We start from the raw sequence: 17,116 nt of genomic DNA, 5'->3' as shown, positions 1-17,116 counted from the left end.
TCTTACAAATATAATTAGAAATTATAAAATTTAAGATATAACAATGCATTTCAAAAACGCTGCGCTATACACGTACATTCCGTTTTTAATTATTTTTTTATAATAATATAAAATTTTGCAAGAAAAAGATATTTTATTTATAATATACTTTTTATTTAAATATAAAGCTTTTCTCGATTAATCTTACGTAACGTTAGATAAATAAGAGCAAGTTTTGATAAAAGATTTATTCAAAATACACGCAACGTTCAAAATTAAGACAAGAAAATTAGATTCATACCTAAAATTCATATATCAATCAGTGAGAAAGTAAAGCAGTGATATGTAATTATGGAAGGAGTATTAGACGTTATCTAACATTTGCGCGTAATGGTGACCGCGAACGATTAGTTCCTCAATCAAGCGATCTATTTCATCTACGGTGGGATTACTTCAAAGAATAGTGGGGTTGCTTGTTTCTCAGTAGGCGGTATATAAAGTGACGACAAAAGAATCTGTCCCGAGAGTAGACTGCTTATTCTCATCGACGATACATTAGCTAAGGAATGAAAAAAATTGTACGTAAAGGCCCATCTTTATTAGGTAATAAGATGTAAACCTTGTAAACGATCTCGTGTTCAATAATCATTTTATCTTCAACTATTTGGACTAAATAAACTCATGAATTCTCGTGAAACTTGTGCAGTGAATAATTTCTCATTAATTTAGAGACTGTTAATAGTGGAGATAAATCATGTTTTTTTTTTCCAACTTTGGTGATGTTTCATGTTTAAGATTGTGCTTTTGGGAGTCGTCGCCTGCTCCTACAGTTCCCATTGGGACTTTGAGCATCATGGCGACAACGGGCTTACGCTGGGAGAAATTTCCTTAGATCATCATGATTTGGGAGCTTTTAGCCTAGGAGGTACAAATTTGAATATATATTTTTTGTTGCCTATCTATTATACGATTTATTTCTGAAATGCGTTTTCTAATGCATATAAGCTGTGCAATAGGTAACAGCGTGACTAGGATTTAGTGTGATAATTATAACGTATGACTGCAGCTTTATCATGTAAATGTCTCATTATATCGATCTGATGAATAAATGCTGATAAATGGTTTTAAATTTTAGAAAGTCATTCCTTAGATTTGTTGGGAGGTTTGCCAATAAAAGTTAGTGATTGGCACTCGACTATTAGCGGTCTTCACGGAGTCAATGTCATTCCCATTGTTAAACATATTGGTAATACGAAATGTGATGTTTTATTAATGTACGCCAATACATTTGGATATTATTATGTATAATAATAATAATAATAATAATTTTGCATTGACGCTTTAAGACTATTTATTGAGTATTTAACATTTTCAAGCGACTTATTTTATTTTTATGTTGCATGATATCCGCGGCGACGTAGGAATACCGACGATTCAACAGGTCCCAATCAGCGTACCGCACCCGGTGGTGCAAACGGTCCCGCAACCATATCCCGTTCATGTGCTAGTACCGAAACCAGTACCATTCGAGGTGATTGCGCGATAATTACCGTGAATTTTACAATAAAATCACTCTCCGTTATCTCTCACTGAAAACAGCCTCTTGTCTTTACAGGTGGAGAAGCAAGTGTTTAAGACTGTCGAGAAAAAGGTACCGACGCCCATCGAGAAAATAATTCCGATTAAGATCGAGAAGCCGGTACCATTTCATGTGGTAAAACACGTGGCCGTGCCGGTCGAAAAGCCGTTTCCGATCAAGATTCCAGTCTACAAGACCATCGTGCACACAGTTAAGCATTAATCCCTCGGAAATACGACCCCTCTTTGTTAATACAATTTTTTTAATATGTATATCCTATCAAAGATATATACACAGTGCAAGGTAAAATATTGCGCTATATGCTATATTACAGCATTGTGGGACAATTATTTATTAAAACGTTTGCATTAATAGAATAGACAGCTTTGCTTTATTTCCTTACCCAAGACTTAACTCTTATATACTTAGTTTTTGTGTGAAAAATGTTTATACATACAAAAAATTTGACAATTATATTTAGTATAGAAACATTTGTATTAAGAAATATTAGTTTAATTATTCAGCTATATTGTACCTCATCAGATATTAAATTATGACTTGCTAAAGAACTGTTATAAATTGTGTCTTAATTGAATTTCCAATCAACATATTAGTCGTTTCGTGAAAAGCGAAATCAACGTGCAAAAAACTGTAGTAATGATTTCAATAATAACGCCACAGCGAATCAAAATCTGGTGGTAAATTAAAGTAAGAAATTAATAATAACGACGGTCCGTGTCGTTAATATCGTGCTCGTTATTTTTACGATCATATATAGCACCGACCATTTTCTAGATATTCCACGAAAGATGCCTATATTATAAAACTATATTATAAAAACACTAATTTGCTAAATGGTTCGCCGTATGCTAACGAATTCAGTTGCGATTAGGCCAGTACAATAATAAGCGACACATTAAGTTTCACCGTTCGAATAATTCTCTCTGAACGTTAAATCTACATAATTGCTTAAACGCGCACGAGTCAAAATAGTTGCTTGATGATTGGTTCCATCTAATGTGAAAATAAAGTAGTGCAAGACCGAATAGACATTTATTTTTTTTTTTTACGCAGTGGATTGTATATCTTACAATTAGTTGAATTGACGTTTTCCGTTCAATCAATTCTGAAGTAACTTATAATGGCCAGATTCCCCGTCAAAAAATATTTTCTTAAAAATCCTCTATTCTAAAACATGAGTCCGAGTGTAAAGTAGTCAGTGTAGTAGTTAAGCCAAGTTAGTTAAGAATCGACCGGATTTTAATATGCTTAGTAAGATCAAGAAATATTATCTTGCATGTATAATGTTGCATTTCACTTTTCACTTCCTCTTATATTTCCTTTAATTTTATTTAAATTTATGCAAAGAATAATTTTGCGCAATAGTTTATATTTCTGCAAAAACAGAACGGAAATAACGAAGCACTTCGAGCGAGAAAAACCAGCATGGCGAAAGAGAAATGCAAATTTTCTATTTCTTTAAGGTAGGTGGAAGTGAAAAGACCGGCGCGGCGCCGCGGTAGAGAATACATTTTAATTGCGAGACACCCCAACAAAGCGGAGATAGACGGCAAACGTGAAGTCAAAGCAAATTTCAAATTTAAAAAAATTATGCAACAACAATTCCTTCTTCCTGATGTACGAACGAAAGAACACAAACGTCGATGAGCGAACATGAACGCATGGCAGTGATTTAAAGTAGTAGCGAAAGGGAAGGTCTTGTAGATTGCTTCTTTCTCCGATCGTGACGGTGGTCTTGACCGTTGTAAAAGCAGGAAGAGTGATCTCTCGCGACACGTAACGAAAAACGTCATAGCACTTCGACGTTTGAGAATGATACTTGAAATGATTGCGGTTGCGCATACTTCGTCACTCCATTTCCGAGTACCGGCATCTCGTATTAAGCCGTAATATCCGTTAAATCATCTTAATGGTATGCAAACTGAGAAGCACACACAAAAAGAAGCTGTTTGAGCGAAAAGATCTCAGTTTACTTCATTCCACTCTTGGCATGCTGCGATCATCCAATAAATACAACTTTGCGCGTGCATTATTTTAAAGTGCGCCACGATCGGCTAGTAACATTATAATTGAACGCGGTTGCTCTGTGCCGCGGGAAGAAACCAACTCCCTTCAATTATGGGAAAGCCGATCGATTGGGTACATTTGTAGATACACACGCTACGTGCGTATGAGTAAGTAACCTCGGGCAGTATACGAATCAGGAAGGCGCGCTTTAATATACAATCACCAACCGGGCGGCTCCTCTTTTTGCGGCGGCACGATCGTCGGTGATTGTCGGTAGAGCAAATCGACTTTGAACTTCACTTTCGCCATAAGCCTTTTCTTCCCCGACGCGAACTTCCTACGCTAGCTTCCTTTTTCCACGTTACCGGAGCGGATTCGTTGACTCACGCTCGTTATATTTAAATGCGTACCACGCCGAAGAAGAATTATGAATCCTCGGTAATGCTCTCTTCCTCTCTTTCCCTCTCTCTATTATTACGAGAAATCTTCTGACCCATTACCTCTCTATTCAGGAAATTTTTATCTTGTTCAATTAGCACTTCCATCATATATCCGTATCTCACTTTTTTTTATTAATTACACACTATTAGACAATTCACAAACAATTTTATGTTATATTATATATAATGTTATATGTTATTTCTGTGTACATTGGTTTTATTATTAATTTATAATATTGGCTTTAGCAAATGCCTTCGCATAACTTTATAAAAACTTGAGATAAGTTTCAGATTAGGGCAGAGTAGATTTCAAATATCTATTATATTCAATTTATACTCTATTGTTTCTTATCTAATTCTCTATAGCATTTTTCAAACCAATATCACATAAACGTTTATTATGTAATAATGAAAACAAAAAGACTCGAGGTTTTATTGTTACTATTTGAAGCAGGAGATACAACAAGCAGCTTGATTGATTTAAACGACGTAATTTTTGTCATGTTTAAAAAGCAGATTGATTGATTTAAACGACGTAATTTCTGTCATGTGAAGCACGACCGAGAATTCATACTTTCTCCAATGCCAGAGGTTGTAGGTCAGACCTCGTTCGTTGCGCCATTAGTACATACCGAGGAACAATTGAAATCGAACTGGACCGTGGACCTAAACTCCTGTGAGTGACAGATCGTGAGTTTCTGCGTCCGTAAGTTCGTCCAATTTTCCATGACAGCGAATTAGCGGTATCGCTTCACCGTGGACATTAATTGAGGTGGTCTTCACTTTAGAGTCGCCTCAGAGTTTCTCCAAGCATTAGCAACGCATTTCCTTCCGCAGATGATAAACTTGCCATGTGAATAATTAACCGGGAAATAAATCTGAAAAAAAAATAACTGTATAAAAATACTATAATACTTCCATTATTAAATATTTTTGAACAGATGTTGTAATTGTCATTTTTTAATTTGTTTTCTTTGCAAAATATTGCAAATTTACAATTCTGATGCATTTATTAATAAATGTAGATAAATATTGTGAAATATATGATAAATAATTGCATAAGAATAATTAAATTATTAAAATATTTTTTTAATGTAAAAACATTTTTTTAATTTTGCACCTTTTTCCCCAGTAACGTTGTTACATTTATTTTATTTGGAACTAAAATATGTATTCATATGCATAAATCGTAAATTTATTCAACCCGAATTTATCGAGAACTTTTCTTTCGTCGTCAATATAACGGATATAACAAACTTGGCTTAATGTATATATGTGATAAGTTTTTATTATTTTATCTACTATCAGATATCAAATATCTTTTGAGTATTACTAATCTATTTTTAAGGCTGTTTCACGCCACCTTTCACAATCGAATGTCTTTTGATCAGTGTTCCGGCCGAAACCCTTTCACAGAAAGCGTTATGTTTCGTACTTTCATTCTGACGTATCCAAAAAAAAATGTATCGTCTGTCTCTCCGAGCAAGAGTATGCTTTGCGTTCACTTCCTAGTTGAGTATATAAAAACAATATACAGAGGGAACTACTTCGCTGCGTGATTGCCGGAAAGTTTGCATTTATATAAGTGAACGGAAATCAAATTTGTATGTTCGTTAGACTCCTTTCCTATGTTTATCGAGCCAAATTAGCACAGTAAAAAAAAATTCAGGCGAGTCATTCTGATCACTTGTCTCGAGAGAATTAGTAATTATTCCGAGTAACGACCGAGACATTTTGCCATTTGCTCGTAAATTTGGACCCATTCGTTAGCCAACATAGTCATTTAACATAATTGAATTTGTACGAACATCCTACAGAAACATCGGAAAGTCTTCGAGATTGTATTATACATACATGGTATACCTTCACTTCCGGTAAACGGGACTATCATATGCGTTTACCTTTGCCTAAAGCTCCGTAATTTCTCCGTAAAATCTTCGTGATTTTCCTTCCACGGAATATCTTAACGTTTGCCCATTTGAATATCATACCTGCCTGCCGTACTCTTTTGAACAATTTAATCAAACCCATGGTAATCATAAAATGCTTACTTAACTTAACGATCACGTCCCAAGTAATAGCTTATTACTGCACAGTAACAATAAAATAGGAATATCGTGAATATTCCTGATAAGATACATCACATCTGTAAGTTGTAAAACAACCTGATAAAGTGATTAATACTGTGACATTTAAAACTTTGTGATTAAAAATTATTGAAGTTATATAATTTTTTTTAATGGAAAATGTACTCTCTCCAAGTACAAGAAAATTACAAATAAATAAATTAAAATTTTTTAAAAACTGATTTTCTATATAGTTTTATATAAATATATAATTAAATCCAAATCTCGTCAAATTTCTAATAATAACGCTCACTTTAAACAAGCTTTAAGATTTAATAACATTATAAATCAAATTTTATTCTAAATTCTGATGCGATTGCAGATTGTTTAAAGTTAGTTAATGTCTTATTTGTATTGTAAAAAAATAAATACGAATTAATATAATGGGCAGTGCGTTAGCTATGCAATTGTTTCTTAATTTCGCAAAAAAGGAATTTTTTGTAAGATGGCGCAATCAAGTCACAAATTCTATCATCTACACTTTCTCTGATCTCAATGTTTTATAATACATGCGTAATCATATTGTGACTTCCGTGCAAAAAGTACATGGTGCAATGGATCAATACATTTAAAAAAAGAAGGTAGTCTTTCATATGTGTATGTAGAGCAATCCTTTTATATTTATCTTGATAGAGTATAGTCCTTTCTGATACGATGAGTATTGTTGCACAATGTGAAATGCAATGTGATATATCCTGAGAAGAATTGAAACTCTATTGCAGGCTGTGAAAGGTGGTGGAGTCCGGTATATAAAGTCGATCTTTGAGGGACATAGTCATTCAACGCTTGATTTCTCGTGTTCGCATCATTACTAGCCCCACAAAAGCACATCAACATGAATAAAATTGTAAGATTCAGGCATTCGCTTGCATGTCGTGCGACAAATATGTGTTTAATGTGTTAAACAGTGTTAATTGATATAATCAAAGAAGTGACAATTTTTTAGATAAAAAAATAAAGAACTCTGCTATATATTGTGCAATAATAACATGCTTAATATTATATACAATAAAGATTTTAAAAATTATTTTGAGAAATTAAGTAGTTACTAAAATAAAATAATTTGTAACTCTTTTACAACATTTTTATAGAAATTTCTGTAATAATAATAATTTTATAATTTTGTAAATTACTGTATTATGGTTTTAATATTAAAATTTAGAAAACATTATAAAGCGGAGTATGAAAAATAATATGAAATTGCAGGTTTTTTTGTTCAGTCTTATTTCGTTCGGCGATATGGTGTTAGCTAACCATTATGCCGAGGATCACGGTGGTTCATCGTATGAAGAGAAAACAAAAGCTGTAGAAATTCCAATTATTAAAAAATATGGTAAGCTTATTTTCTCAAAAATATTAATTAAAATTTTTCAAGCTTATCAGATTATCGTACATCGCATTTGATTATTCCTAAAGCAAAAGATGGAAGTAACATCTAATATTTATAATTTACTTCCTATAAATACTTTCTATCGTTATGTAAAACATTTAAAAAGTATAAATACTTAATTGCATACGTACAATTGCATAATTGCGTAATTGCTCCGTTTCAGCTATACCTATCCCGCATCCTGTACCTGTCGAAGTGCCCAAGGAAATTCAAATACCAGTGCCTCAGCCCTACAAGGTGCCATTCGAGATCCCTCATCCATATCCGGTCGAAGTTGTTAAACACGTCGAAATACCTATCGAGAAGCCAGAGCCTTTTATTGTCGAGAAGCATGTAAGTATAATTCTCAAGTTCTAATATTTTTATATAGTACTATGCATTATTTATGCTTTTTATCTTATAATTAGTGCGGAAGTAGAGAATAAACGCTTTTAATATATATTCTATCTCTTTTGATTTATCTATTTTATCCTTCACGATTATTGTAAAATTCAAAATTTGCTGTACCACGCGAAGCACGTATGTTATATATGTAACCACATTTCTTTTTATATAGGTCCCTTATATCGTGGAGAAGCCATATCCCGTCTACGTGGAGAAGAAATTCCCCGTACCAGTGGCGAAACCATATCCCGTTCATGTCCCAGTCTACAAACACGTGATCCATTACACGTCCAAGGGTAAAGGGCATTAAACTTCGCGGATATCAAGTATTGTCTTATAACCGCGTTCTAGCATCGAAGAATCCATTGGAACAGCTCCTCTCGATTTCGATCGATCTGATGATTGTATTAACGCGAATGTTTGTATCTTGAGAACGTTTTTTTACTTGAATTTACTTTTACAATTATATATAAATCTTTTCTTAAGATTTATATATTGTTGACTGAAATGTGGACAAAATATAACATATGCAGTAATGTGCACATTACGTGCATACGTTATAGAATCTATTGACGCGCCAGATTTTAATCTGGCAAACCGTTTATAAACAATTTTGTTACATGTTTTTTTACGTTGTTATATATAAATTTTTATTAATATAAATATATATTATTTTTTAAATAATTGTTAATAAACGTTTGTTAATCTCAAGTGTTCTGTCACCCGTTAATTCAAACATTAACTTTGGATTAAACATTAAACAGAGCGAATTAAATTTATTACACATATAGCTTCATATTTTCCATTAAAAAACAATAGTGCATTTAAAATGTTTTATTTTAGGCATAAAATTTGGATTTTATTTCTGAAACATAATTTATTTTTTAATAAGTTTTTATTAATTATTTTTATATTAGGTACTGCTCTATCAAATATTATTTATTATTTTAATAAAAAAGTAATATTAGTATACAATTGCTCTTTTGTCCGATATACATACAATAAATCCTTTTTGTGCAAAAGGCCGAAAAATATGTTATCTATACTGTTTCGTTTCCTCGTCGACTGCTCGATTAGGATCAACTAGAAAAAAATACCGGTTACAGTCACTAAGAGGGAGGCTCGATTCGCGCGGTCTCGATTTGCCGTAATGAGCATGGCGCGCGCGTTCTTACATCGGTGTGCAAAACCACTTTTACTTAAGATGTTACTTTCACTGTGTTCCGCTCGGCGATAGCATCACGCACGATTCAAATCTTCAGATCTGTATTCCACTCCCTCTTGTACTCGCGCTACCACACCCTCGGCGTTGGTCATGCCTTTCATAAATCGTTACCGCTGCAGGTATCGATCATCCGCGCCGATATAACGCAACTATGCTGCCTTTAGTCATTTTGATCGCTTGCAACGTTACATTCTGCAACTCGTGGCCGTTGCCGTTGCAAAAATACCAATCGTTTTTTTTTCTTTCTAGTTTATAAAAGTACTTTGTTATTGAACGACTAACGGAGACTTCGTAACGGAGTAAAATGCTTTAAAAAATGTACCGCTTTGTCACTGTAACAAGAGTTAAAAAGAAACAAGAAAGTTTATGTTTTTAGTTTTTTAATTAGATCTCCTCTTGTTGTGTATCAGACAATTTTACTGGATCAAAATTAAAATAAATTTTGTTAAAAGAAGAAAATTATATATGCCTAAATTAATTAATTAAAATTAAATAATCCATCCAGGAAAATAAGATGTACTCTCATTCTGTCGGTTGCGTGAACATCGGCATTTCGACGAATTGCAATCATGCAATGTTTATTTACAGATTGTTGAACAAGTAAACTAGATCATGACATTTACCACATTTACGTTGATCTTTGTCTCACGCCGATACACACGCAACTTGGCTGTGAGTACGAAAGAACGGCGCGTCTGAAGATTGCGTGCAACAGTACCGGAGAAGCTCTCTCCTTAAATCTGAGAATCACTTTATCCCCTGATTCATCACTGGAAGAATAACCCGTTGAAAGCAGTGGAAGCGATAGTAAAAATGATGAAGCGTGCAGATTGTCATTATATGAAGTGCGCTTGTACTTGTCCCCTTTTATTTTCTCAGCGATAAGCACTGAAAATAGCGTAACGACTCCCGATACATCTCGACTGCTAAAGTCATTAGCCCTGACTTTAGTTTATGATGATTCCCGGTCTGCTATATAGCCAATGAATAGGTGGAAAGTTTTATACGCAATAATCATAGAATTTTTTTGTCAATTTCAATAACGATAATACTCTCTCTCTCTCTCTCTCTCTCTCTATTGTATAAGTTTTTACTTAACTTCAGTCATCCAAAGTAAAAGAAAATAATATTTTCTCGAACTTTACTGTGGAAATTTTCTAAATAAGATTTTCTAAGTACAAAGGTTAATATATAATAGTGACTTTGACAATAACGAATAATTACTTTTATAATACTTCATATATCAAAGAAGTTAAAAGTATATCACGTAATAAATTCCGTGCAAATAATGCGTGTAAATTCCCCTAATGTATTATTACACTCACTGTTATCTATATAACTTGTAAATTCAATGGACTTTCTGGCGCAATCTTTATCTTAGCTCAAAATTCTAATAAAATATTACCTTACACATATATTTATTTACAATAAATTAAAAACAAACTTACAATAATTATCAAATTATATAATTGTCTAATATTACAACCTAATATATTTTGCTAATAATTTTAAAAGTAAATAATTTAATTTTATATATAACAAATAATTGCTCCTCTATAAATGTAATGCAACAACAAATTAAATATTATTTTTCAAATAATGTAATTGTACGTTATAGAAAATTGTATAATATTGTTAAACATTGTCATAAAATAATTGAATGCAACTTTGTCGAAGAGGATTTATGGCTACAAAGCATGCAAGCTTGATTTTTATTTGTCACGCGTATATATTCTACTGTACAATCTCGTTATTAATAGAGAAAACTATACATTTATACGTTAATTAACGCAATAGCTTTCGGACTTCCGTTCATCAAATATAATTTCGCTCTATTGGTATTCAAGATTGGAAGCAACGGTGTTAATTAGAAAGGATTACTTTGTCGTATCTTTATGTTCTGCGGATGCCACTGTCACGACACGTTCTTGTTACTAACCCAGAAATTAATGGTTATACCATGAGTATACCGCAAATTATCTACCTAAAACAGAGTTTTGGTAATTTAGTTTGCGCATTCCGAAGTTGGTAAACGTCAGGAAGATCGAGCTCGGGATCACTCTCGTCGTCTATCGTGTTCATCGTGTTATATCCTGCAGACAGATGCAGTTGGCATTTGCACGTGCAAACGTGCACCCGAATACAGCGAATAGCTAGAGTCAACGTAATGAGGAGAAGGGAGAAAGTAGTATCGGTATATAAAGAGTTGGCCGTGACTTTGAAAGCATCGTAGTTTGTTGCGCGTTCCACGGACGGGTATATCGCAGAACCAATTGTCTCGGCAGTGTCTTCGTCGCGCGATTTCGCAAATCATGAAGCTTTTTGTGAGTACTTTTTCCGTTAATCAGATCAAATATATTGTGCATTTGACAACTTTAATCCTATGTATTGTTGCATTATATTTCTAGAGGAGCAATTATTTGTTATATATAAAATTAAATTTACCTTTAAAATTATTAGCAGAAGAGATATTAGTTAATAATATTAGACAATTATATAATTTAACAATTATTTAATTGATTTACTAAAATTATATTTTAAATAAATCTTCTTCTATCTGGCTATGTTCTTATAGATATATTTTTTATACATCATATCATATCATTTCTTGAAAATTACAACAGTCAAATATTTAATTTTAACTTGGTTTTCGTGCTGACCGATCATTAATTTTTTTGTAAGGGAAAGTGGAAAAACGAATCTCACTTTTCTCATGAAGAGCAATTAAGTCTGTAAACGAGACAAGGTTGCAATTAGTTGTTTCTTATGAAATTACTACACTCCGCATGACACCATTCCGAATATGGCTCGCCAAGAAGAAAAACGAGTGATTTGCGCGTTCAGCTAGATACAGCTATCTCGTGAAACTGTCCAGAAGAAGAGTTTACTATCGCGACTAGAAAGTTACGGATAGTCATCTCGGTGACATTCTACTTACTCGATGACTTTAATGACTCACTTACATTTTGTAGGTGCTTGCTACAATGGTGGCCGCGGTGTGGGCTTCTTACGAGGAGGAGCACGGAAGTAGTACCTATCACGAAACGTCCAAGCCGGTGGAAATACCGATCTACAAAAAATACGCGATACCAATTCCGCACCCGGTCGCCGTCCCGGTCCCTCAGCAAATTAAGATTCCGATACCTCAGCCCTATCAGGTCCAAGTCGCAGTTCCACATCCGGTGCCTGTGGAAGTTATTAAACACGTTGAAATACCTATAGAGAAGCCGGAACCATATGTTATAGAAAAAAAGGTTTGTACTCTAAAAAATATTTTTGTTGAAAGATAATAATTTCACATAAAATAAATAAAGAAAAACGTTAAAATATAGACGCAGAGTTTGCTTAATTAGAGTGTGACATAATTTTTACTTTGTGTGATATTATAAAATATATCACTGTCTTCTCAAAAAATAAGATATTTATATACAAAATGTTAGATTTATCTTAAATATCAAAATATTAAAAGAGATCGCTAAACATTAAATATACTTTATGCTTTTGACAATATCATTAAACTTTGTAAATGTATTGCGTTGCAGGTACCATATGTCGTTGAAAAGCCGTATCCAGTGACAGTGGAGAAGCACTTTCCAGTGCCAATACCTAAACCGTATCCAGTTCACGTGCCGGTGTACAAGCACGTTTTCCACCATAAGAGCTCAGGACACGGCCACCGCGGCTGGAAAAAGCATTGATTCATAAATTTCGACGATTCTCTTTAGTATCTTTATGCCAAAAATAGCGACAAGCGTTACACGAGCAATATTAGGTCGTAAGCGTTGTGATGTTTGTACATAGTTTGTTATCATAAATCTAACATTTATGTTTGTAATGTTTAAATAAACTGTTTCCTCTCGTACACGCATTGGCTGTCATTCTTTAAATGCCGACAGTTTAGACCAAGCTGCGTTTTTGACGTTTTCAGAGAGAGAGAAAGAGAGCGCTGAAAGCATTGCTCTATCTTCGTTTGATGTTCGATGTGCAACGAAGATAGAATGATGCTTACAGCGCTAAAAGCGTCAAGACGAACCCAGCCATAGTGTATTAGAAATAATATTATTTAAATATACAATCTCATAGAAGAATTAATTACACCGTGGACATTTAATTTATACAATTATTAACTTCTATTTATATTCTTTGATAAAGTGAATTGAATTTTTTCATAATATCTAACAAACAAAATAATTATTTAAAAATGTAACAATATTATGCACATATATATAAGCACATAAACATATATAATAAAAATATACATTTCATAAATTATTTAGAAAAATACTGTACAATATTGTATATCAATTTTCTTAAAAGATCCATAATCTTCGAAATTTCAGCGCTCCCGGCAACGTGGGGTTGCATTGCACGCAATAAATACTTCAGGCGTGCAACCTAACCTAACCTAACCTGATTTTTTGCCGAAACGAGAAATGCATCCGTAATTATTATAAATTATATAGGTACGTCACTGTTTCCCCACGGGCGGCACTTCGGGCGATATTTCGCTATACTCGTGTCCGGGTTGTGTGGCAGATTGTCGTGTCCACCGCGTGGATAAACGACGACGAATAATGTCAACAACGCAATGTGTCGCCATGCCCGCGAGGTGGTCACTCACTCACGTCGTCGCAGAATTTATTCAGGAAATACCGGGGCGCGTACGCGATTGCATCATGTATCTGGCGACCGCTTTTTACGCCGCTTAAGGGAAACACATTCGCCTTCAACAAGAAACTTGCCCTCTCTAAGTGGAACAAAAGTTTATAAAACCGACGACTGCGAGCGACGCGCTTCTAGTTTGGTCCAGATCTCCTGATCCATTGGTCGCGAGTCAGCGGAAACAGAAGAAAAATCATGTTTAGGCTACTGGTAAGCGTTGCTTTAGGTGGATTTAAAATTGCTGAAGCTCTGTTCATTTTATGTGTTTCAAGTTTCAATGTTGATTATAAATTAGAAATATAGATTGCAAGCCTTCTCAAGAAGCTCAACTCAATGTGCCTAGATGGCATTTATAATATATTAATTATTAATTATGAAATAGAACACTTATAATTAGCAAATATATAATATAACACTTGCAAACGCATCTTATTCTTTACAAGATTAAAAAAAAAAAGAGATTTTTAAGTACATTTCAAATACATTAAATATTTTACACAATCTATATGCCTTGGTTTTGTATAATCAAAATCTTTCAGCAAATTCTTTTCTATGTCATTCGTAATAATCTGGCGCGCTGAATAATCCACCTTGTACGATCTAATTCCTAGATACCGTGCCTGTTATGGCTGTCAACGGTGCGCTCGGAAGCTGGGACGCACATGGGCATGGGCATGCCGGCCGAGCCGCTGATGGACAAGATGTCAGACGCCTCGATGCTGAAGGCAAAGAGGGATTCCGTCCACCAACCTTGCGAGCCGCTCTACCCGCACGTTCACGGCGCTTACTCCCCGTCGCCGGTCTACGTTAAACCCCTGATCCAACCGGCCTACTTGAAGAAAGAGTTGGGCATAGCGCAACCTTTTGCACCAGCTCATTTGCAGTACGTTCAACAGCCGCACGCCTATCCCGCCGTGGTGCCGAAACCGGCCATCACGTACGTGAAGCCGGTGACGCCCGCGATAAACTATCACGCGGCGCATCATCATCAGTCGTTGCAGTACATCAAGCCCGTGATGCCCATCTACCAGAGTCCTATTATGCCGTCCTACGCGCCGATCTATCAGAAGCCGCTGCACTACGCGCCCATGTACCAGAGCCCCTTGTACCAGAGCCCCTTGTACCACAACGCGGTGCCGAAGATCTTCCTCAAGAAGTACGAGGCGCCTGTCGCCCAGATACTCTACCAGAAACCGCTGGTCCACGCGCCCGCCGTTCAATACGCGTCACCGAAGGTGGTGCACGTACAGGCGCCGCAGGTATCCTACGTGAAACCTGTGGTCCACGCACCACCATCCGTGTACGGCCCGCCGCAGGTTCACAATTCCGTTATAGTCAAGCCTTATGCAGAGCCTCATTGTGCGTAGATCGCTTGGTCGCCCGCGATGATGATATATGTCGAGCTCCGCAGAATGAGAGAATCTCTAAAAATGCGCTGAAGATTAAACGATTGACTGGCGATTTCTTATGTCTTTCGTGGCGGCTTGTATCAACCTGCATTTTGTAAATTGAAAATATAAAGCGGATTAAATGCAACGGAAAATTGTAAATTATAAGCTTGTATGTAAAATTATATCGGAGTAACGCATTTTGTTCGTATACGAATCATGAGATGTCACGAGCTATCAAAATAGAAGAAAGCGAATTGTCAGAACTGGCACAAATTTAATCTGGAAAATGTATGATAGAATTACTTTTCTTTTTGTTAATTCTTTCTTAAATTTTACTTTTAGTTTTTCTTGACGCCTCAATCTGACAGAGACTTTTAGTTTGTAATAAAAACAAAATTTACGCTGAGCGTAAATATATAATTTATAATTTAAAGAATAAAAATAATTGCGTGTTTAATATTAGTTAATATTATTATAATGTATAATTTATTATATAAAATGCGAGAATACATTATTATAAATTGTAAAAAGATCACATGACGCCAGCGATGATAATTTTTTCTTTCTTATACGACGTAGAAAAGATCTTATAATTAAAAATAATAAATCCATCATAATATTACTTATAAAGATATTTTTGTGTACTTTTATCTTTTTTAATTGCGAACATGTAAAAACTTTTAAATAAACTAGTTTGTAAGAAATTCTTATCTCTCCGGAATACTCCTAAATATTTATAACACAAACAATATTTTCTAATAAATAATTTAATTATATTGTCTATTTTATTTTTTTATAATGAATTTTTTAAGAGCCAAAATGGAAAATCCGGCTCTGTACCAGCTTGCGGCTGATCTTACTGATTAAAACGAGCATAAGTTTAATGAGATTTGTTAATTAATTTGGCTAAAATTTAGGATTAAATTTGGACTTAAATTAATTTTTAAGTTTATTGTACGTTATTTAATTATGCTTTACTCCTATTTCCATTCTTCCTACGCCTATTGCAATATGTACTCTAATTTTGGAAGTTATTTCAAAGCACTGTAATTTAAGTAAAAACTATAACGGATTAAATAAAAAGAAACTATTATATTATTGTGTGCCAATCTTGTCAAGGTGGAAACGAAAAGTTATATAGAAATCTATAATCCGCGCATACAAAAGCATTGTATAATGTAATCATATAGTATACTTTGATATAATTATTTTCTACTTTTCGTTTTCGTTTCTTCTAGAAAATTAAACATATTTTCAGCAAAATAGAAATAAGAGAGAAAAAAGTATCTATGAAATTATTAAATTAAAGAAGCAAAGAAAATTACTTATTATATATATATAGATTAATTTTTGCATTTTGTTTTGTTAATATACGCGCACACACACATTTTGATATCTTACTGAAAATTCTTCGGTTCTATATAATTAGCTTCTGCCTGTGAATATTATTAAAAGACAAACACACGCACTTGTTAAATCGAAAATAAGGCAAAATAAGACACATATAAATAAGTTCTTTACTGAAGTGAGAGAGAACGAATTAATACTACCTGCATATTATGTTACACTATATTATGCTGTATTATGTTATGTATACTCTGATGTATAATTTACAATAACAGTGTATTATTCTGTAAATATAAAGCTAAAAATATAAGTGTTAACATTATAGAGAATATGCTTTAAAATAATAGCAAGAAAGCGCATATATTTTATTGCTTTAACCGATATTTACGTAAATAATTGTTTTTCTTCTTAACTAAACAATCTTAATTCATCTTTATTAAAAAGATTGATATCGTGTTTCAAAACATAGATAATCTTTAATTATTCTGAATACTCTGATACGCTCTTGATAAGATTTAAGTAAAGATTATAAACGTCGAACACACGACCTTAGTGCCGAAACTTT

At 33.9% G+C, this 17,116-nt stretch overlaps 3 protein-coding genes and 1 long non-coding RNA gene across 4 annotated transcripts; 3 read left to right on the top strand and 1 right to left on the bottom strand.

Annotated features, from left to right (window-relative positions):
* Positions 1–230: 230 nt before the first annotated feature.
* Positions 231–4,326, top strand: LOC143902245 (uncharacterized). The gene is made up of 5 exons (XM_077414977.1): positions 231–557; positions 775–904; positions 1,115–1,225; positions 1,401–1,510; positions 1,595–4,326. Exons 1-5 carry the CDS (start codon positions 546–548, stop codon positions 1,778–1,780), a joined length of 549 nt encoding a protein of 182 aa, XP_077271103.1. The 5' UTR covers positions 231–545; the 3' UTR covers positions 1,781–4,326.
* A 2,323-nt stretch (positions 4,327–6,649) lies between these two features.
* LOC143902184 (uncharacterized) lies at positions 6,650–13,423 on the top strand. Its single transcript, XM_077414874.1, has 8 exons — positions 6,650–6,999; positions 7,359–7,485; positions 7,706–7,875; positions 8,099–8,222; positions 8,278–8,344; positions 11,385–11,475; positions 12,124–12,405; positions 12,694–13,423. The coding sequence occupies exons 1-8, from the start codon at positions 6,988–6,990 to the stop codon at positions 12,847–12,849; spliced, it is 1,029 nt and encodes a 342-aa protein (XP_077271000.1). The 5' UTR covers positions 6,650–6,987; the 3' UTR covers positions 12,850–13,423.
* On the bottom strand, positions 8,307–10,203 carry LOC143902248 (uncharacterized). Its single transcript, XR_013258314.1, has 3 exons — positions 9,102–10,203; positions 8,927–9,009; positions 8,307–8,321 (listed from the first exon to the last, which is right to left on the bottom strand). It is a non-coding gene; the product is annotated as an uncharacterized LOC143902248 (long non-coding RNA).
* Positions 13,424–13,443: 20 nt separating the features above from the next.
* LOC143902242 (uncharacterized) lies at positions 13,444–17,110 on the top strand. Its single transcript, XM_077414975.1, has 2 exons — positions 13,444–14,023; positions 14,425–17,110. Exons 1-2 carry the CDS (start codon positions 14,009–14,011, stop codon positions 15,178–15,180), a joined length of 771 nt encoding a protein of 256 aa, XP_077271101.1. The 5' UTR covers positions 13,444–14,008; the 3' UTR covers positions 15,181–17,110.
* The last annotated feature ends 6 nt before the right edge of the window (positions 17,111–17,116 follow it).

This window comes from Temnothorax americanus, unplaced genomic scaffold (genome assembly GCF_048541705.1).
Source record: "Temnothorax americanus isolate GAGA-0224 unplaced genomic scaffold, ASM4854170v1 Scaffold39, whole genome shotgun sequence".
In the NCBI taxonomy this organism is placed as follows: Eukaryota; Metazoa; Arthropoda; class Insecta; order Hymenoptera; family Formicidae; genus Temnothorax; species Temnothorax americanus.
The sequence above is the reverse complement of the archived record's forward strand: the minus strand, read 5'-3'. Positions and strand labels throughout refer to the sequence as shown.